General features: G+C 47.4%; 1 protein-coding gene across 1 annotated transcript in view; it reads right to left on the bottom strand.

The window, feature by feature from the left end:
* Window positions 1-19,111, bottom strand: part of FOSL2 (FOS like 2, AP-1 transcription factor subunit) — a 46,617-nt gene that overhangs the window by 14,058 nt on the left and 13,448 nt on the right. Inside the window, exon 2 of the mRNA XM_086926123.1 lies at window positions 17-271. Within this exon, the coding sequence (XP_086782249.1) occupies window positions 17-271 (255 nt within the window). The remainder of the gene's footprint in view (window positions 1-16; window positions 272-19,111) is intronic.

The following is a 19,111-nucleotide window of genomic DNA, read 5'->3' as shown; positions in this document are numbered from 1 at the left end:
TAGTAGTACTCATTACCTGTTCATCTCTCCTCCGACGACCCACTGTGCTGCCGATTGTCTTGATGACGCCGGGCCGCTGGAGAGCCGCGTGCCCAGTCACAGAGGACAAGCCAGGCATGGCGTGGCTGTAAGGGTGCGAACGGGAGTAGGGGCTCGACATGGAGGTGATGACGGTGGGCTGCACCATCCACTGCAGCTCCTGGCTTGTGGTTATGGCATTGATGGTGGGAATAAAGGCACTGCTGGCTCCCGGCATGTCCGCTCGAAATTTCTACAGCGGGAGAAGGAAAAGGAAATACTTACACTATCTGATCAACCAGAACATTTCCATTCAATATATAAAAAACAATCAAAGCTCAGCTACCAAAGAGTAAACCTGGACTAGGAGCATGCTCTAACCAATCAACATTTTTTGTCAGTGATTTACTGTGGGTGAAACAAAAATGTTGGCAATTATCTTAGCCAAAGCCCAAACATTACATTTTCAGGAAAAATTACTGGGCATGCATTTTCTAACACGAAAAATAGAAATAAACAGGTCTAGATGATGATTTAAAAAATAGTAATGGAAGTTACATAATTATTGTAACTGGAAGCGACTTGTAATGAAAACACATATGTCGCACTCGTCTCTGTATCCTCTCCAACACCACCTAGTCATAAAGTGTGTTCAAAGCAGATAGACAATGCAAGAAGGTCAGCCACATGCCCTGAACCCATCAGCAGGATAGGGCAGGTGTCTCTAGGCTAGCCAGGTAAGGGGGATCGCCACGTTCTCTCACCAGTAGCCCAGGGACGCGTGTGAGGATTGTTTTCAGGGTAGGATAGAGTGAGGCTGGCTTTCAATTAGCTGATCTAACCAAGGCCCAGTGGACCACAACCACCTAAACAGACTGGCTTCACAGGTAGCTCTACTGGGACAGAATCATAAGACACCTGTAGGACAGAGCAGCCTCTCCCACAACACATGAGCATACCTGCTGACAAACCAGCTTCCACGCAAAACTGAACCAGAGAAGGGAGAGCCACTAGGATTTTTCAATCACCACACTAATTCACAAACACAACATAAATGGATTTTGTGGAACGGCTGGTAGAAAGGATGGCATCCACCACCTTGGGCGGCAGATCAAACGCAGACATTAGCAATCACTCAATCCCCTGTGCTGCAATAGAAGATCCTCCCGAATGACAGATGCTCATGCCCAGGTATTCTGGGTACCCACGCTCCTGGCCCAGTCTTGAGTAGAATGACTAGGGCCCGTTCATCCTTGATAATCGTTTTCAGAACTCAGGCAGAAGAGGCAGGGGCAGGAAGGCATACAGGAGTCCCGGGTCTCTATTCCAGTCTGCCTGCATTTCCTCACAAGTGTTTTTGCGGAAATTCCACAGAGCAAAACTTTTGACATTGCACGTTCAACTGTAGCAACAAGATCTAGTAAGGGCTCTCCTCACTGCCCTGTGCCACCTCAGGATGTGAACATATGATCTCCTAGACACCCCCTGCTTGGTTAAAATGCTCTAGGCGCTTTAACCAAGCCCAGAGGCATAAAGCATCCTACCATAACCCCACCTTACCTCTTGTTACAGTACCTAATGGTGGTGGTATTGTCCACGAGAACCCGCACCAGCTTTCCCTTGATGGATGGTAGGAAGTCGTTCAGAGCCAGACGAACGGCCTGAAATTACAACAGACTGACCACCATCATCGCACCCCATCTCCGAAACGTCATAAACATCTCGTTCGCATCAGCCGCCTTCCCCGAGAGCTGGAGGCACGCAGAAATCAACGCCCTTCTGAAGAAACCCACAGCGGACCCCAAAGACCTCAAGAACTTCCGCCCCATCTCTCTTCTTCCCTTCCCGGCCAAAGTCATTGAGAAGACCGTCAATAAACAGCTGACTGCTTTCCTTGAGGCAAACAACTCACTCGACCCATCCCAGTCTGGATTCCGAGCCAACCATAGCACCGAGACTGCCCTGATAGCATCCACCGACGACATCAGGACCCTGATGGACAACGGAGAAACAACTGCCCTGATCCTCCTGGACCTCTCGGCAGCCTTCGATACCGTATGCCATCGCACCCTAATAACCCGCCTCTACAACACTGGGATCCAAGGAAAGGCCCTGGACTGGATCAGCTCGTTCCTCTCCGACAGAACCCAGAGAGTCCGCCTCCCTCCCTTCCGCTCAGAAGCCACTGAGATCATCTGTGGCGTACCCCAAGGTTCCACGCTCAGCCCAAAACTCTTCAATATCTACATGAGCCCCCTCACCGCCATTGCACGCAAACACAACATCAACATCATCTCCTACGCCGACGACACCCAGCTGATACTCTCCCTCACCAAAGACCCAGCCATCGCCAAAACCAACCTCAGAGGTACGTGTTGCCGTGCAGAAGCACTCTTTCCAGATCCAGTCTGGTGCCTGGGGAGTATTCGTATGTGTGGGAAGGAAGGAAAGACGTTGCAGAATGGATGAAGCTCAGCCGCCTGAAGCTGAACTCAGACAAGATGGAGGTTCTCATCCTCGGACAATCCCCATCCACCTGGGATGACTCCTGGTGGCCCCCAGCTCTGGGCTCCGCGCCGACACCCTCGGACCATGCATGCAAATTGTGATTCATCATGGACTCCTCCCTCACGATGACCAAGCAAGTCAACCCCATATCGTCATCGTGTTTCAACACCCTGCGCATGCTCCGAAAGATCTTCCGGTGGATCCCCACCGAAACCAGAAAGACGGTCACTCAGGCCCTCGTCACCAGCCGACTGGACTACAGAAACGCCCTATACGCAGGAACCACCGCCAAACTACAGAAACGACTACAACGCATACAGAACGCTTCCGCACGACTCATCCTCGACATCCCTCGCCACAGCCACATATGAGCCCACCTGAGAAACCTGCACGGGCTCCCCGTCAACAAGAGGATCACATTCAGGCTCCTCACCCACGCACACAAAGCGGTCCACGACATAGGCCCCGAATACCTCAACAACCTCCTCTCGTTCTACACTCCCACCCGCCAGCTCCGCCAGCCTCGCCCTTGCCACCATTCCACAGATTCGCAGAACCACCGCCGGAGGAAGATCATTTTCCTACCTGGTAGCCAAAACATGGAACTCCCTTCCCGCACACCTACGAATGACCCAGGACCACCTCACCTTCAGGAAACACCTCAAGACCTGGCTTTTCGAGCAGTAGCAGCATCCCCCACCCCTCTCTCAGTGTCTTGAGACCTTCACGGGTGAGTAGCGCGCTCTATAAATGTTTCTGATTGATTGATTGACTGATGTGGAGCCAAGTTTCCATCCGAGACCAGCGTCCCCTGATCTCCACCTTCCCCAGATGACCGCCCAAAGATTACCTGCCTCAAGATTTGGAGGAGATCTGTTGGGTTTCCTTGACATTGGGCCCTTTGGAACATCAGAGTACTTTGCAGAGCATGCATGCAACACCTAATGTACCTGACGACGAGGATGCAGGATGCCTGGGGGCAATGAAGCCTGAGAGTTGTTCTCACAGAGCTCCAGGACTTTTGCTGAAATATCAGGATCATAGCTCAGACGTTCTGCACTTGTTGCGGTGGAGGGAAGGCCCTAAACTGCAGTCCAGAATAGCTGCTATGAATGAAAGACTCTGCAAAGGAGTCAGGTGCAACTTCAACTTTTTGACAGTGCACTCCAAAAGTGCCAGGAGGTTCACCATCATCTGGAGATGGTCTTCTACTGACTGGGGTAAGCCCGTTTTCAACAGGCAGTCATCAAGGTGGGGGAAAACTGGTATCCCCGACCCCTGAAGCTGGGCATTATCCACTGCCAACACTTGTGTGAACACCTGAGGGGTGGTGGTGATGCAGCAAACTGAAAATGCTCCTGGCCTACCTTGAACTACAAGTGACGCCTGTGAGACTACAGGACAGGCATTTAACAATGTGCGTCCTGCACAGGTCCAACAAACCCATCCAGTCCCCTGGGTCCAGGGCAGACGGGATCTAGTCTAACGTGACCATTTTGAATTTACCTTCGACAGAAAAGCATTTAAAGGTGGTCGGTCCAGAATAGGCCAGAGACCACCGTCCCCTTTCAGTACAAGGAAATAGAAAGTGGAACAACCCTCTCCTCTTTACAACTCCTGTGCCCTCTCAACAGCACCCTAGAAGAGTAACATTCACACATCTTGCAGGAGAATGGACAAGTGGTCTTCTGAAATTCGCTCTGATGCAGGGAGAACATCAGGTCTGTGATTGACATCTGCTTGGTTTGATACCTGTAGTTTTGGGCAGAGACAACGTTCCCTGACACACTGGGAGCTCCCAGTCCATGTTGGGGGAAGCAGAAAGAAAGAAACTGGCAGAGTGCCAGAGGGGTGCTCTTTTGCAGCTCAGCTTCATCACTATGGGTACCACAGAGGTACGTGTTTCCGTGCAGAAGCACTCTTTCCAGATCCAGTCTGGTGCCTGGGGAGTATTCTAATGTGTGTAATCTATGGTTAGCAGTATCCATTAAAAGACATTTCTAGAGTGCAAATGTTATGAAACCTGGTAAGGTCCAAGAATCTGCAACTCAGCATTAAGGCATGCAACCCAAGCCAACACACAGCATTTTAGCAAAGCAAATCCTATACACTCAGAAAGCTTGAGGGGACGCACATAAATGCTAGAAAAACAGAAAAATGATGCTATGCGATTTGATATACCTCTACAAAGCTTGTATTTACATTTTAAGAGTTGGGTCAAAATATAGAAAATATTGCTGAAACATAGCTTATGGAACCAATCCTAGACCTTTTCTTAAGTCGCGACAACTTTACATTAGCTATAGGGCCCTCCGTACAGGGAAACGAACTGTGCCGAAAGGAACAGGAAGCTTGTGGTAAGATATTAAGGCAGTGTGCTGAAATCTAGTTTACTTGTGAGCAGACAGACCTGATGTCAGAATTCTGTTGCAAATGTTCTGAATTTTATTTTTACCACACAATTAAGAGTTATGAGGCATTGAGAGCGCTGGCCAGCTGGGCTTTCCACTGAGATGGTTGGCTGGGGCAACGACTTAACAGCCTATGAAATCAGAGCTAAACTATTCAAATCTGGTTGCAGTCACCATTGCACATTCACTCCTTCATAGCAATAATGACGTGTCTCCAGAAAGGGACTACTTAGAGCAGTGGCCACTCAGGAAAACAAGCTTTGTCAAACCAATAGGTCTACGTTTAATGTGCTGCAGCATGCAGTATAAGCACATTAAATCGAGCCAAGAAATGAAAGACAGGCTGTGTTGAAGACTCCCTTGTCTCTGATACAGATCTGTTTTTGTTCCCATTTCAAATAAAAGGGTGGGTGGCTGGGAAGTTTTCATTATAGTCCTTCTTTAGTTTCTATGACATAGAAAGAAAGGGAGAACTGTGTGGAAGGCTTCCTTACCTGCCACCATCTTTTGAAATACAAACAAAAACAAAAAGTGTGTGGTACTGAAGGCAAGGGTCTATTTGGTAAAGCACACCAGTATTTTCAATGATATGAGGAAAAAAATCCCTGGTGCCGACAGCAATTATGAACTTCTGAGAAGCAGCAGCAGCGGGGAAGTGTAGGCACGGCGGACACTGAGGACAGAGAAGAAGAGGTGGGAAGAAACAGAAGAGGGACTGAGTAAGATAATGGCAGGGAGTCAGGAGGATTGGATAGAGGACTTTAGATGTAAAGTAGCCACTCGTGAAGTTCAATGCAAGCAATGGAGTGGAGGCGGAGGGATACATGCAGAAGAAGCATTAGTTAAGAGATGAATACTCATCTGGGCTTAGCCAACACGTGAGTGACAAATTCTAAAGCCAATAGCTGTAAGAGGAGGGTGTTGAATAAAGCCAATGGTTGACAAGGGCAGATGTGAAAGCCCACTCACTCTACGTATATTGTAAGCATCAGGTCAATTTGACAGCTACACGGTCAAGCCCCAAGCCTAAAAACGCTCAAGGGACTACCCAGAAGTCCAAACAAGCACTGGCAAAGCCAATGTTTACACTTTCTGAAGAGCACTGCAGAGAGCTACACGAGGAGAGCAGTGGTGTAACACAAACTTCAGGCGACGCCCCCTTCAAAATGTGACAAAATGCCCATAAGTCTTTTGTGTCTCACAGAAATTAATTGACCTTTGGCTGAATGGGGGCACCCTGAACATCCACCCCCCCACCCCCCACGCCTGCAGATGCCTTAATTATGCCCCCGGGGAAAGAGTCACATCAAGTGAGAGAGGCCTGTGATGCTGCAGCTAGCCTGCGGTGCAAAGGCGATGGGACACGAGAAGCAGCACCAAAGACTTGCCCAGTGTCACAAACCAAAAGTTATTTCCATTGATAGATGGCTTATCATGTGGCTGACTCGATTCAAGCAAGCCCGGCTGAAGACGGTGGAAGACTGCAGGCAGCAGGCTTTATAAAGGCTGATGCGCGCATCAGACAGACTGGAAGGCCCCCTCGACTGTTTTATCCTGAAGGATATTTAACAACGGTTCACCTTAAGGTGAGTGAAGAACTGCTGAATCACAAAGTGAATCTTATTAGCAGGGCCACTGGAAATATGCAGGAGGGGGGCAAATTATGCGGAAGGTATTCAGTAAGTTATGTAGCAAGAAAAGGCAAACTATGAGGTGTACTTCATCACATTTTATTTAGTGTTTCTTCATTATTTTGTACTTTTTACACTAATTAACACTGTCTGGGCATTGGGTGCACCTTATTAGTACCAGTTTAGTATCCAAATATGGCAATTAGGAGCAGAAAGGTGACCAGTCAAACTTTGCAAAAGGCTTTCCACTGCATGCTGACACGTGCCGATACGTTTTTTGTAACTTTTGAACTGTTGAGCTAGAATTTTTTTTATTTTTTTGGTTAAAACTTGTAGATTATGCAGCAGATGGTGGCTTATGTGGCAAATGCGGCAAATCTATAATTATGTTCAAATCACCCCAGAAAGCATAATTCCAGGTGCCCTCCTTATGATGCACCGGACACAATCTAAAGGTGCAACAGCGGCACATATTCAATTTCACCAGCATCCAATATATGTATCACAGAAACGCACAATAAACCTGCATAAGTCCCTTAAAGGTGTAGCTTAAAGGAAAGCAGGTGACTGTGGCAGATTACAAACAATCTGTTGGCCCAGGATCTCTGCTCAAACTCAGTGAAGTTTAGTGGGAGGGCACTGAAATATCCCAGGGATACATGTATTTACCCAGTATGGGAAGGGGGGTGGCTGCACTTTCAAACCTACTTCTGACCAGCACACAAGGCGAAAGAAGCTGGCTGCACCTTTTAAAGGTGGACACTGAGCACAAGAGACTTTGCACTGCGGGAAATTGCTAGTCTTAAACGTCCAGTTGCGACCCGCGCCTCACCTCAGAGCCCAATCCTCAGCATGCCTTTCTATCTGGGTTGTTCATCGGCTTCCCTGTTAGGAAATACACTAAGATGAAAAGTAGGGTTTCTTCTGGAAAGTGTGGACTTGAGCAAAAAAACTCCATGGTATAAGGGTTAAAAGGTACACAAGGCAGCATAAGGGGAGACCCAGGAAGGCTGTCACAGCATGAAAGCACTCTTGATTACTGTGAATCTATTTCACATCACTTTAATAACAGGCAGGATGCAGAGGATTAGAAACTAGCATGGACCAGGTGTGAAAACATAACAATCCTAGCAAAATCATTTGTATATCTTCCAAGGTATCCTTAACTTCTAACCAGCCCCAAGCACCAAGCACCCTGGAGACACTTTTGCAAGAGAAAGCACAATTTAACAATTTCATTTGTGAGATTTTTAAAAGATTTCGCTGCCGGAGAAGAGTGAGAAACCTGGGACCCCGGAACTAAACAGTGTCCCTGAGGAGAGCGTTACATTGGGCAGATTTCACCAAAAATCTGGCTGTACACGGAAACCCAAACACCTGCCTGAAGACCCCAGACTGCAGCAAAAGGCTGACCTGGTGGTTCCAGGCAGCACTCAAGTTCATTTATGAATTTCATAAACTTGGGTGACTTCAGAGCAGTGACCCCTCTGTTGAAAGAACACACTGGTCTCTTTGTTACCTCTAACTGCAGGATGTCCTATACTGTGAGCCCAGGTCTTACTCCAGCAGGAGGTCAGAGACCGGCACTTGTCCCAGTTTCTTTCCCAGCCCCTGACTGATCAGGAATACCCGAGAAGACTTTGGACAGCATTTTCAGCACCCCCAAAAGAATGTGTTGCTCTCTACTGAAGAAGGGCAACTATCCTGAAACACGTGGTTAGAGATTCACAGCACTGGCTGCACCACCAAGTGTGAAAAAATAAAAGACTGTTACTGAAGTATTATCATGCACTGCATGTACCATGATGCATTGGGGCGGACTGAGTGCTGGGATGTGAGGCAGTGAGCTTCCACCTCGATCTTTTCTAGTGGATTAGGGTCAGTCAGTGTGGTTTGAACCCTTTAGATCTGTTAGTGATGTCCTGTACACCAGTTCCAAATCCGACCCGGCCGACTCATATAGTGGTAGGACATAAAAGTTTCCAAATTAACTGGGAGTTTTTCCGTTTATCAAATGATTTGGAATTGGTGGCTGTGTATGTTATGTTCTCCATGTAACCTCAAATGGCCATATGAATACACAAAAGAGAATAGCCAGTGACTGCACAGAACATCTTGGAGGTATAAATCCGCAAAGGGTCTTCTCGAGTCCGAAGACCCTGGCCGTTAATATGCAAACGTCCTTGTAACCTCAAATAAGTGGTGTAGAGTACACAAGTGTAGAGTACGAGGAAAATATCGGCGGATATACTCTTTAGTGTATTCATACGGCCAGGCGTGCAACGCCCATAGGGCTCAAAGGGCTTAAGTAGCCCCCCCCACCCCCACCCCCCTCCGTTGTGTGTGTCAGCCAGAGCAGAGACAGCTTCCCGGGCACAGACAGTTTTTTTTCATTTTTTGAGCCGCTGGTCTGGCGTCCATCTTATTGCAGCCACCAATTATTTCACAGGTCTTTAAAATACCATTTTCTTGTTAACGAGGCACCCCTTCTTAGAGTCCCTGCATCTCCACTCTGCCTATTGCTGGAAGAATTAGCACCCCCCACCCCCCACGCCGAATTCGCACCTGGATCCAAATATTCTGTATAAAAAGAAGTTTTATGCCACCATCTATTTTTAGAAAATGTAGTAAACTCCCATCATCTTCAGCACTAAAAGCCATCATCCTTCAATTAAAATATCGTGCCTTAAGTGAGGCACAAAATATATTTGCTTCTACCTTTTTCGAACACGCCTCAACTTTATTTACTGAAGTACTGGAAACTGCAAGTGCCAGACCGCCTTCCCGGGAGTCGCCCATAGAGGGCAGTAGACCATAGCGATTCGCTGACGGCCAGGGCGGGAATTCGGCTGCCACTTCTGGGAAAGGTTTGTGGGTGTGGAATGTCGCGGCTGGTACGGTACGCAAACTTCACTCAAGGGAATTTTTTTTTAACCCACGGGCTTTCATTTTTTATTTCATCTCAACTAAAAAATGTAACGTGCATATCAAGTGGAAACAGGAATGCGTTCTCCTGCATAGATTTGTCTTTACAAGTTGGCAAAATAAAAAATACAACATTCCTTAGAAAAAATGAGACTTGACTCTGTTGTAAACACGTTACGAAATAATCTTGGGTTACCTAACTACAGTCACTGTCCAATCTCTCGTGCTCTCTGATTTTCTATAAGAAACAAAAACGGCTGCTGCGTTTCACAGATGTAATTGGCCGGTCAGCAGTCGCACTTCTTCACCCCCTTCCGCTCTCCGTTGGGTTGTCAAGCCCCCAGCCAGGGCTTTAAGTGGCCGGGTCCTGCCGGTGCTCAGCACCAGCAGTTCTAAAAAGCAGGTGTCCAGATGGGTCCCTATCTGGCTCTCCATTTTTGCCCTCATCCTCAGGGTGAAGCTTTTTTTTTTTTTACTCTGCACTAGTACCACACTTCACTGCATTTGATGTAGGTTCAAAGAGACTTGTTATAGTTCTTTCAAGGTCTCATAATTTCACAACTGAAGCATTTTCAATATTTTATATAAGGAAGCCATAGGTGTTGCTTATTTAGCATATGCAACTAACAGACTGGTTTATTGTAGGTGTAATGTTACCTGTTGTATTATATATCTGGGCGCACTGGCAGAAGCAGCAAAATAACAGTCAAGCGGCACACTATGCTAAGCACACATTTTTAGCTTACGTACTCTTAAACCATGGCCCTAATTACATCGGCCACGCCCCTTAGAGAGACCCCTCCGATTTTTCATCCCACTTGAAGCCCTGCCCCACTCCCTCCCACTCTGCGTTGCCGTTTTAAATCACCCTCCCATTTCAACCTCAGAATTCCCGCTTGACGCAGTGCTTAGAAGTCTCCGACAGATGTTGCATAAAGCATTCACACACCCGTTGTTGGCTGTGAGCGCCCATGCCCTTTCTGTACCACTACTAGCCCTCACACAGTCTTGTGTCGTAGGCCGAGCCTGCAGACTCTTCTATCAGCGGGCACCTACGCAGCCCGTGCACGAACCACACTATACAAGAGACGCGGGGGCTTCAGAGCCAAACTCCATGTTTTACAGACAAGACCTGCCCTGCTCTGCTAGGTGATTGTGTAAAAAAGAACAATTGATGGACAGAATGCAGAACAATGTCACATTCACCCCAGTACAGAGATCTGGGTCTAAATCCATCGTTTTTTTACTCACCCTGCCATTCCAGTTTAGACCCAGCCATATGCAAATCAGTCTTGACCCTGCGCCCAATGAGAACAGTCCCGCCCGAACTGCCAGGCCAGGTCCTCCCTGGACCGGAAAAAAGCATCCTAGGACCGGTTTCGGGCTTTCAGCCCTCATCAGCCAGGATAGCTTGACTCCAGTGGCATGGAGAGCACAGTGGTTGTGGCATAAAGGCCAGAGCTGCCCATGTTGGAACTGTGGATCCAGGTTTGAGTCTCAGCGCCCGCTCAACATCCTGTAATTGTGGACAAATCACTTAATCTCACTGTGCCTACAAACATTGATATGTGCTTGAGTAATGTAAAACTGGTACTCAAGTCAAGCTCAAATACATTCAGATAGAATTTGCGCTATTATAAAACTGCAAAAAAATAAACACATCCGCACAGTTAAATGGCTATATCTCGGTCTCAGGACACTGGAGTGAGTTGAGGTCTTGACTACCAGACAGCACACGCTGTTTGTAACAAAAAAAAAGACCTATTGTGAGTTTGCAGTGTACTTAAAGCCCGCCCATTTCTTACCAATGGTTGACTTAATTGTCACTCAGTTGCTTGCTTTCTATAAGTTAGATTGCGTAAACTGTCCTTCCTCTTCTTGGGTTGGTTGCCCTCCCTGGAGCACACCCTCATTGCTTGTATTCATCCACGGCTTACTATTCAGGCACTACTTTTTGGGTTAAGCACTGCATGAGATTGCATGTGTTTTCCAGCTGTCTCCGTCCTGTACTTCTTGCACTCCACACTCTTGACCTTGTGCTCCTCCACATACCCCTCTATGTTTTGCTCAGCCTAGTATGTTTATACACCCAGCGCTGCTCTCTTGCACCTATGTTTCTCTCCTGCCTGCATGGCTCTCGCATGCGCTTCTCTTCTTTCTGGTGGCCACACTGTTCTTGCTCGCCTATCTCATGTTTTTAAAGTCCTATCTTCAAGTCCACTGGGTTTTGATTAATAATTTGTGTAGCCATTGTTGGTTCTTATCTTTTAAATGCAACACTTTTAAAAATAACACTTGACACCCATGCCTTCTGGCTACTCCACTGACCCCAGGGCTGTACAACTGTCTGTCCGCAGGCACTCTGCCCTGAGGGGTGCAAGCGCCTCGGGCCGCATCCAGCGTGGACCAGGGGCGTCACGGGTCATAATATAAACAGTAGAATTGCCTGCCCACCCCCTGATTTCGTGGTTTAAAAAAACGATACTAACTGGGGTGACTAGGGCCCTTCACACCTTGGGCCCTCCTGGTGCCACTAGTCCTGCTGCATTGCTGATAGCAATGCCCCTGCCGAACCTGCACGCACAGTGGTGAGGTGGCCCAGGCTGGTGAAGCACCAGGGCTGTGGGGGGGCGGGAGGAGCTGTGCGATAACATGTGCATTTGAATGCGCACGTTCACCCAAGGGTGTCTTGGATCTGAATAACAGGTTTATTGGTACCCTTTCAATGGTATTCATTTTATCAACCTCAGAGGGACGAAAGGCTAAGTAGACCCGCCGGGATTTTAAGCTGTGCCCATGAGCTCGAGCACAGGCCCCTACAGTGGACACGTTACACTGAGCCACCCGCCCGCCTCCAAGTGGGTGAGTTCAGGGGTCCGGCACAGTTTGCAACATGGAACACGATCTGAGACACAGCAGCATATTAGGTAGCATACCACAAATTGTATCCATAAAACACACACACAACCTTATTCAGCATCTGAATGCCGCCTCCTACAGGAGGATGGGTGAACAGGTTAAAGGTCATTCCTGGTCTCCCTCCCGTCGTCCACACAAGCTCTCTCACCTCACTGAGGCCTTGGCGAGTGGGGCTCGGCGCTGGCCCGCACCCCCGTGCTCCTCACCGCACCGTGGACCTCGCTGATGCGGGGCAGCTCTGAACTGCCCGCGCCTCCGTTCTCACCGAGACGGAGCAGCTCCTCCCAGTGGAGGGTGGAACTCTGAGGTAATGTAGAGCCTGGAAAGGCGTTTCGGCGCTATGCGGCCTTCCACCGCACCCGACCTCGCCCACAGAGCACTAAAAGTACTGAGAGTTCAACCTCTGCAGGCAGCAGTTGTTGAATTAGGACAGTACAAAAAAACCGGGGACAGGACAATAGCCAGGAAGCAATAAATCCGTGCGGGGTCACAGACTTCGAAGGAGAAAGCCAGCTCAGAGCGGGGTCTAATCAGCACAAACCTCACTTCAAACCGCTGTGCTTTAAAACACATGCACCGAGGAAAAGTTCCATTTATTGCATACAGGACTCCCGCGTGCACACACCAACCGCAATCTGATGCGAGTCACATTTTGTGAAGGCACTTGGCACAACTCCTGCTGATTGCCTTGAACCCGCTTCCGATTCTTTCGAGGCGCTATATACAAAACACGAAAATCTATTCTAAGGGAATTCAACAAACTGAGGCAAAGCGGGTGCTTCGATTTATTCGTCTCTCAAGCGGTGTAATATACCCCTATAATTGATGGTACTTCACGTAATACACGCACATACTTTTGCGGGCTCGCTGCAGGCAAAAAAACCTTACTTGGACTTTGAAAGACCTTGCTTTGAAGCAGGGGCCTGACGTGCTGAATTAAAAAACTTCAAACGTATTAAATAAACTCTGCTCGCTGTGGCAGACAGTGTTTTTCCAGCGCTAGGGCTGGACACAGGAACACTGAAAGGCGGGGGGGGGGGTGGGGGGGGCGCACCCCAAACTTCCAACTTTCGCACCTGGCGAAGTTTCCCAGTTTAAGCCCCGTGTGACGTTATAGCAATGCGAAACATGTTTTCCCGCATTTCGAGATAATGCTCACTTTAATGAAGCCAACCCAATACTGCACCTTTTATAATACAAAAAAAGCAACGCTGCACCTTCGTGAACTTTAGCAAAGTTTCCGAAACCATGTGAAAGTCTGTAGCAGGAACTCGGAAGGGGGGCGGGGGTCAGGACACGGGGAATTAACCTCTTAATGAGCTGGGCGCCACATCCGGCGCTTATCCCAATTACCACAACGCAGGCCTGCTCCCCCCGGCCTTCCTGGAAGGGTGCCCCCCTCTCTGCCCCCGCTGCCAGGGTGCTGCAGGCGCCGAATGACCTCTCCAAAGAATGCCCATTTGGGCTATGAAAGGGGGTAACCGAGGGGGCACGCCGACGGGCAGCAGGGTCCGAGGGGGCACGCCGACTGGCGGCAGGGCCCGAGGGGGCAGGGTGTCTGGCTGTGCCCGGGCAGGCCCTCGCTCTCCTGGGTGCGTGCACTCCTGGAGTCTGGCCGAGTTCCTCGGAAGAGAGGGAGGGAGGGAGCTGCCCCCACACCCTGCAGCAGAGGCAGGGAGGGAGGGGCAGGGTCCGAGTGCTGGGAAGCGGGGATGACTCATGGCCCCTGCACGGTAAAAAGGCTCCTGGCAAGCTCCTCCTTGAAGGCCAGCTTGCTGTTGTGACAGCATCCTAAGCCCGCGCTTCCTGGGCCCTGACCCGGATGAGGAAGGTCAGAACTTGAAACGGAGGCGTCTGGCTAGATGGACTGTACAAGTATTCAGAAAATCTGGCAGCAGGCCCGGCCACGTGGACCTACAGCAGGGCAGGGTGGAGCTAACACAGCCTCGTCATCATTTGAACCATGTTACGTTACTAACTAACTATTCATTCATCCATTTATTTTTAACACCGTTTTGCATCTTGGCAAATTGCAGGCCCTCTCAACACTTTTCCTTGGAAATCTGACATTCGATTGGAGGGGCCCATGAGATGCGAGTGCCACTCGCCTCTCATGGGCACCTACAATCTCATGTCAGATTTACACGGAGAAGTACTGAGAGGGCCTGCAATTGAATATGGTCCCAGGGTCCAAGTACTGTGCCTCCCAAGGGGGTGTCCGTAGACAAGCCAGCCAATGTAAAGCGACGCATTGGGCGGTCAGCTCTTCGCCGGCCAGTCTCTATGATTTAACATCACATTAGCTCAGCCAATGAGGATTCCCAAATCTGTGAGCGCGTCGCTATCAGACATCTTGGCGCTAGGACTAAAGAAAAAAAAAATGAAGGTTATCACGAGAATGAATGGAATGTTGGGAGCCCTGTGCGAAACTCCACGATTAAGTGGGCAGGACATTCCAAAGCAGAGGAGCCGGAGTCGAGAAAGGCCTGTCCCCTGCGCACATAAAATTTAGTACAAAGAGGAGAAGTAATGGGTTACAATACCTGATGCTATATTATATATATATATATGTATGTATATATATATATATATATATATATATGATACAACAGAAAGAAGGCGCGTATTCCGAAACGCGTCCTGTGTGAATTGTTTGCTAAATAAAAATTAATTTGAATTGACACGACCACGTGAGTGCGGCCATTCCTTCCTTGGTGGGGAGGAAGTATCGAGAAGATATATCTATCTATATAAATATATATATGTATATGTGTATGTATGTATGTATGTATATATATATATATATATATATATATATGTGTGTGTGTGTATGTATATATATATATATATATATATATATATATATATATATATATTTTCTCTCTAGTTGCCCCTTAGGAGTCGGCACGCTCGGGGCTGCTCTCTCTCCACAGGTGAGTTTTGGCAGGACACTCTCCCTTTCCTTGTAGCCGACGCGTTTCGAGTGTAAAACCCTTCTTCCTGGGCATATCAGGAGAATAACGGCAATGAGGCTCTTCAGGTATAATCCCTCTTTTATTTCTTTATTTCTGCAAAGACGCCTATAGTCAATCACAAGGCATTATGGGACTTGAAGTGCACGCATACATTACAACCCAATTGGGTGACGTTGAGTTACTCCTTTAAAAAATCATAGGGGATAATAAGTCCTGCAAAGTTCACCGTGCATTCAAGATGGCTAGTCCCGTTCCACTTCAAACTGTGCAATATATATATATATATATGTGTGTGTGTACAAGGCAAACACAAGCAGACGGAGTGCACTCTTTTCCACCAATAGCAACTGCTCATCGCAATGTATGGCAGGGGTTTAAGCTACGTCACCAGAGAAGAAGGGGAGTCCATCTCACCAGGCAAGAAGGTGTAAACCTTAAAGAGCGCCCAGACTCTCAAGGCGCCCCGAGGACAGCCAAAGGGCTAGAAGTTTATATTGTTACCAGAAGTTTAACTCCTAGGGTGCTCCAATATACACACTGTGCTACCACCCCTCGAGACACCAATTCAAGAGACTGTCTTACGCTGCCACGCGAGGACAGCTGGGCAGGTTCTGGTACAGAAGGTTCAGCCTTCCGACTAGTGAGGTGGCCAGTGCTTAATTTGAGCCGGTGGTTCCCTTTTTTTTTCTTTCTTTTTTGATAAACAATATACAGATTATACTTTTGCTCCACTTCTGACAGGACCCCCCCCCCCCCCCCCCGGCACCAACTCGCAACATTAGCTTACAATCGTTCCCTCTTATGTTTACAAACAATGAACGGGAGTAAATTTAACCCCTTCCCTGCTGCCGTCGGCCAATGGCAGACGGCAGCACTACCTCCCTAGTGCTGCCATTGGCCGACGGCTCCCCACCCACGCACGAAAACGCCCGCACCGCGGCGGAATTACCGCCGCGGTTAACGGGTTAAAGGTAGTGAGTGAAAACAAAATTTAAAAAAGGGAGAAAAGCAAACATTTCCTAATGCCAAGCTACTACATAATGCTCCAAAGCAGGTAGAAGAAAAGAACATTTTTGCCAGCATGCGGCTTAATTCAGCTTTGTGTACCATCTGCCCATTTCTCTAGCTGTTCCCAGAGCGCGAGGCCCTTCTTCCTAGCCTTTTTCCCTCTTTTTGCATAAATTGCCTTTTCCAGTTTATAAGTCGCCAGTAGTCTGGCCTGCCACTGTGTGAATGAGGGCGGGTTAGGGTCTTTCCAGTGTGCTGCGATACAAATTCTGTAAATAGTCATAGCTACAAAGATAAACGGTCTCCCTGGTCTAGTGCTGCTGTCATACCCTAACAGTAATTCAGCAGGGGTGAATTGTGTCCTTTGCACTAAAACCGCCCCTACAAAGAATTGAATTTGCTGAATGAGTGGATTAAGTTTTGTACAGGTGGCAAACATATGCGTCTGATCTGCTGAATATTCTTGACATTGAGGGCATACAGTCCCCGCCCCATTTAGCTATCCTGCCCGGTGTAATGTATAAGAAAAAAGCTGTTTTATAAAACTGTGCCTGCAGTTTAGTGGAAAGTAAAAACTTTTGGGACAGATCCAGAGCATAGGTGAAAATATTTGACTCCATATTCAGTTTTGTTTGCCATTTCAGCCCAATCCTTTCTAAATCATCGGGCATTTTATAATTAAAACTGGTGTAGATAGTTCCTATCCTAGGCGGATTATTTGAGCGCAGTCTATCCAGGATATCATTTTTCTTGAATCCAGCCGGTCCACCGGTCTTGTGATCCAAGAAACTTTTAATCGCATAGTATTGAAATAATTGACTCTCTTCTATCTGAAACCGTATTTTAATGTCTTGAAAGGTCCGAAACCCTTCCTGATTAATCAGATCGCCCAATTTGATAACCCAGCGTTGTACCATTTATAAAGATATGATCCTTTAAAAATTGCAGGAAATATTGCATTATCTTTAATTGGAGTGTAGTAATTTAGTCTACCTAGCCCTACCAGTTTTCGTACTTTGGTACAAACCCGGTAAATATTTATTAAAGACTTGAACCGCACCCGCTTAAAGTAGCCGAATTCGAGTTGTCTCCAGAGTATTCCTCGAGCATTCACTCCAATTAAAGCTATGTAAGGAGATGGGAGATCTGAGACGTACTGTATGTCGTAATCGAGCAGTAACGAAGGGCTATACTGCAAAACGACAGCCCAGTAGTAGAGTTTAAGATTCAGTAGCGCCCAACCACCTCTTTCTTTTGGTAAAGATAGCCATTTGTAAGACCTTCTTATGTTAGAGTAAGACCATATGAACTGGCTGAAAATTTGCTCAAATAGCTGGAGGACAGCATCACTGAATTCCAGAGGGATAGTTCTAAGAAAGTACAGTAGTTTTGGAAAGTAAGTCATCTTTAATACATTGCTCCGGCCAACTATTGTTAGGTGTAGATTATCTATTCTTTTTAATGCTTTTTAGTATCCTTGGCAAGTGGGTTCAGGTTGTTACCCACTATTGCGTTTAGATTTGCAGTGATGCTTACCCCCAAATACTTGGCTTTTGTAACTACTAGGGGGCTGGACCAGCTTATGTTTTCATTTATAATTATCTGGGTTTTTGTTCTATTTAGTGAGTAGCCAGATATCTCTCCAAATTCCTGTGTCTCATATTCCAGGGCCCTGATGGACTTCTCAGGATCGGGTGTAATTATTGCCAGGTCGTCCGCACATGCCATGATTTTAGTTTCTACCCCTTGCCTGACATCCGGCCTAATCTCTGGGTTTGCTAAAAATTTTGTGATAAGTGGGTTTATGTACAGTGCAAACAGCAAAGGGGAACATGGACAGCCCTGCCGGGTGCCCCGAGTTATGGTAATTGGATTGCTCAAATTTCCATTGATCATGATTTGGGCCCTGGGTGTTTGGTATAATGCCTGAATTGCCTGTAGCATATTCGGGTCAAAGCCTGACCTTTTTAGTATCTCCCACAAAAATAACCAGGAGACCCGATCGAATGCTTTCTCAGCATCTAATAGTATTAAAGCAATCGGGTCCCCTGTTACCTTTGCTACATCCATTAACATAATTGCCCTCCTGACATGTTCTGTGGTACCTTTGTTGGGGATAAACCCATGCTGCCAGTTAGAGACTAATTTCTGGATGTTTTGTGAGATCCTGTTGGTTAATGGTGGTGACGTGCCTCCGAATATTGACCCTACTACTAAAGAGAATATCTCCTTACACTGACTTTCAAAGATTTTATAGAATTCAGCAGGGATAGAGTCAAGGCCGGCCGCCTTTCCGTCTGGAAGACTATTGATCGCTTTATGTATCTCCTCCCAGGTAGGAGGGAATTCTAGCTGCTCTTGTTCAATTGAATTTAATTTAGGTGTATCTATAGAGTCTAAATAGCCTGCAGCATTCAAACTCCGATCACCTATGGGCCTGACATCCTCCTCTTTGTACAGTTTACTATAGTACTCTTTGAAAGCATTAAGTATTTCGGTGGGATCCTTAGTCAGCCCCCCGCGATTGTCTTAATTTCTGCTATTTTGTTTAAAGTCGTTTGTTGTCTAATTGTTAGTGCCAATGGATGTCCGACATGTTCCCTACATTCATACAGTTTCCCTTTGGTTGCTACCCATTTGGACGCAATTCTTTCAACAAAAATTGAGGCAATCTCGGCTTTTATAACAGCGACTGCATGTTGGATTTCTTTGACAT

The sequence above is a fragment of the Lissotriton vulgaris genome, chromosome 6, assembly GCF_964263255.1.
Source record: "Lissotriton vulgaris chromosome 6, aLisVul1.2, whole genome shotgun sequence".
In the NCBI taxonomy this organism is placed as follows: Eukaryota; Metazoa; Chordata; class Amphibia; order Caudata; family Salamandridae; genus Lissotriton; species Lissotriton vulgaris.
Note: the sequence above shows the minus strand (reverse complement) of the source record. Positions and strands in the feature narration are given on the sequence as shown.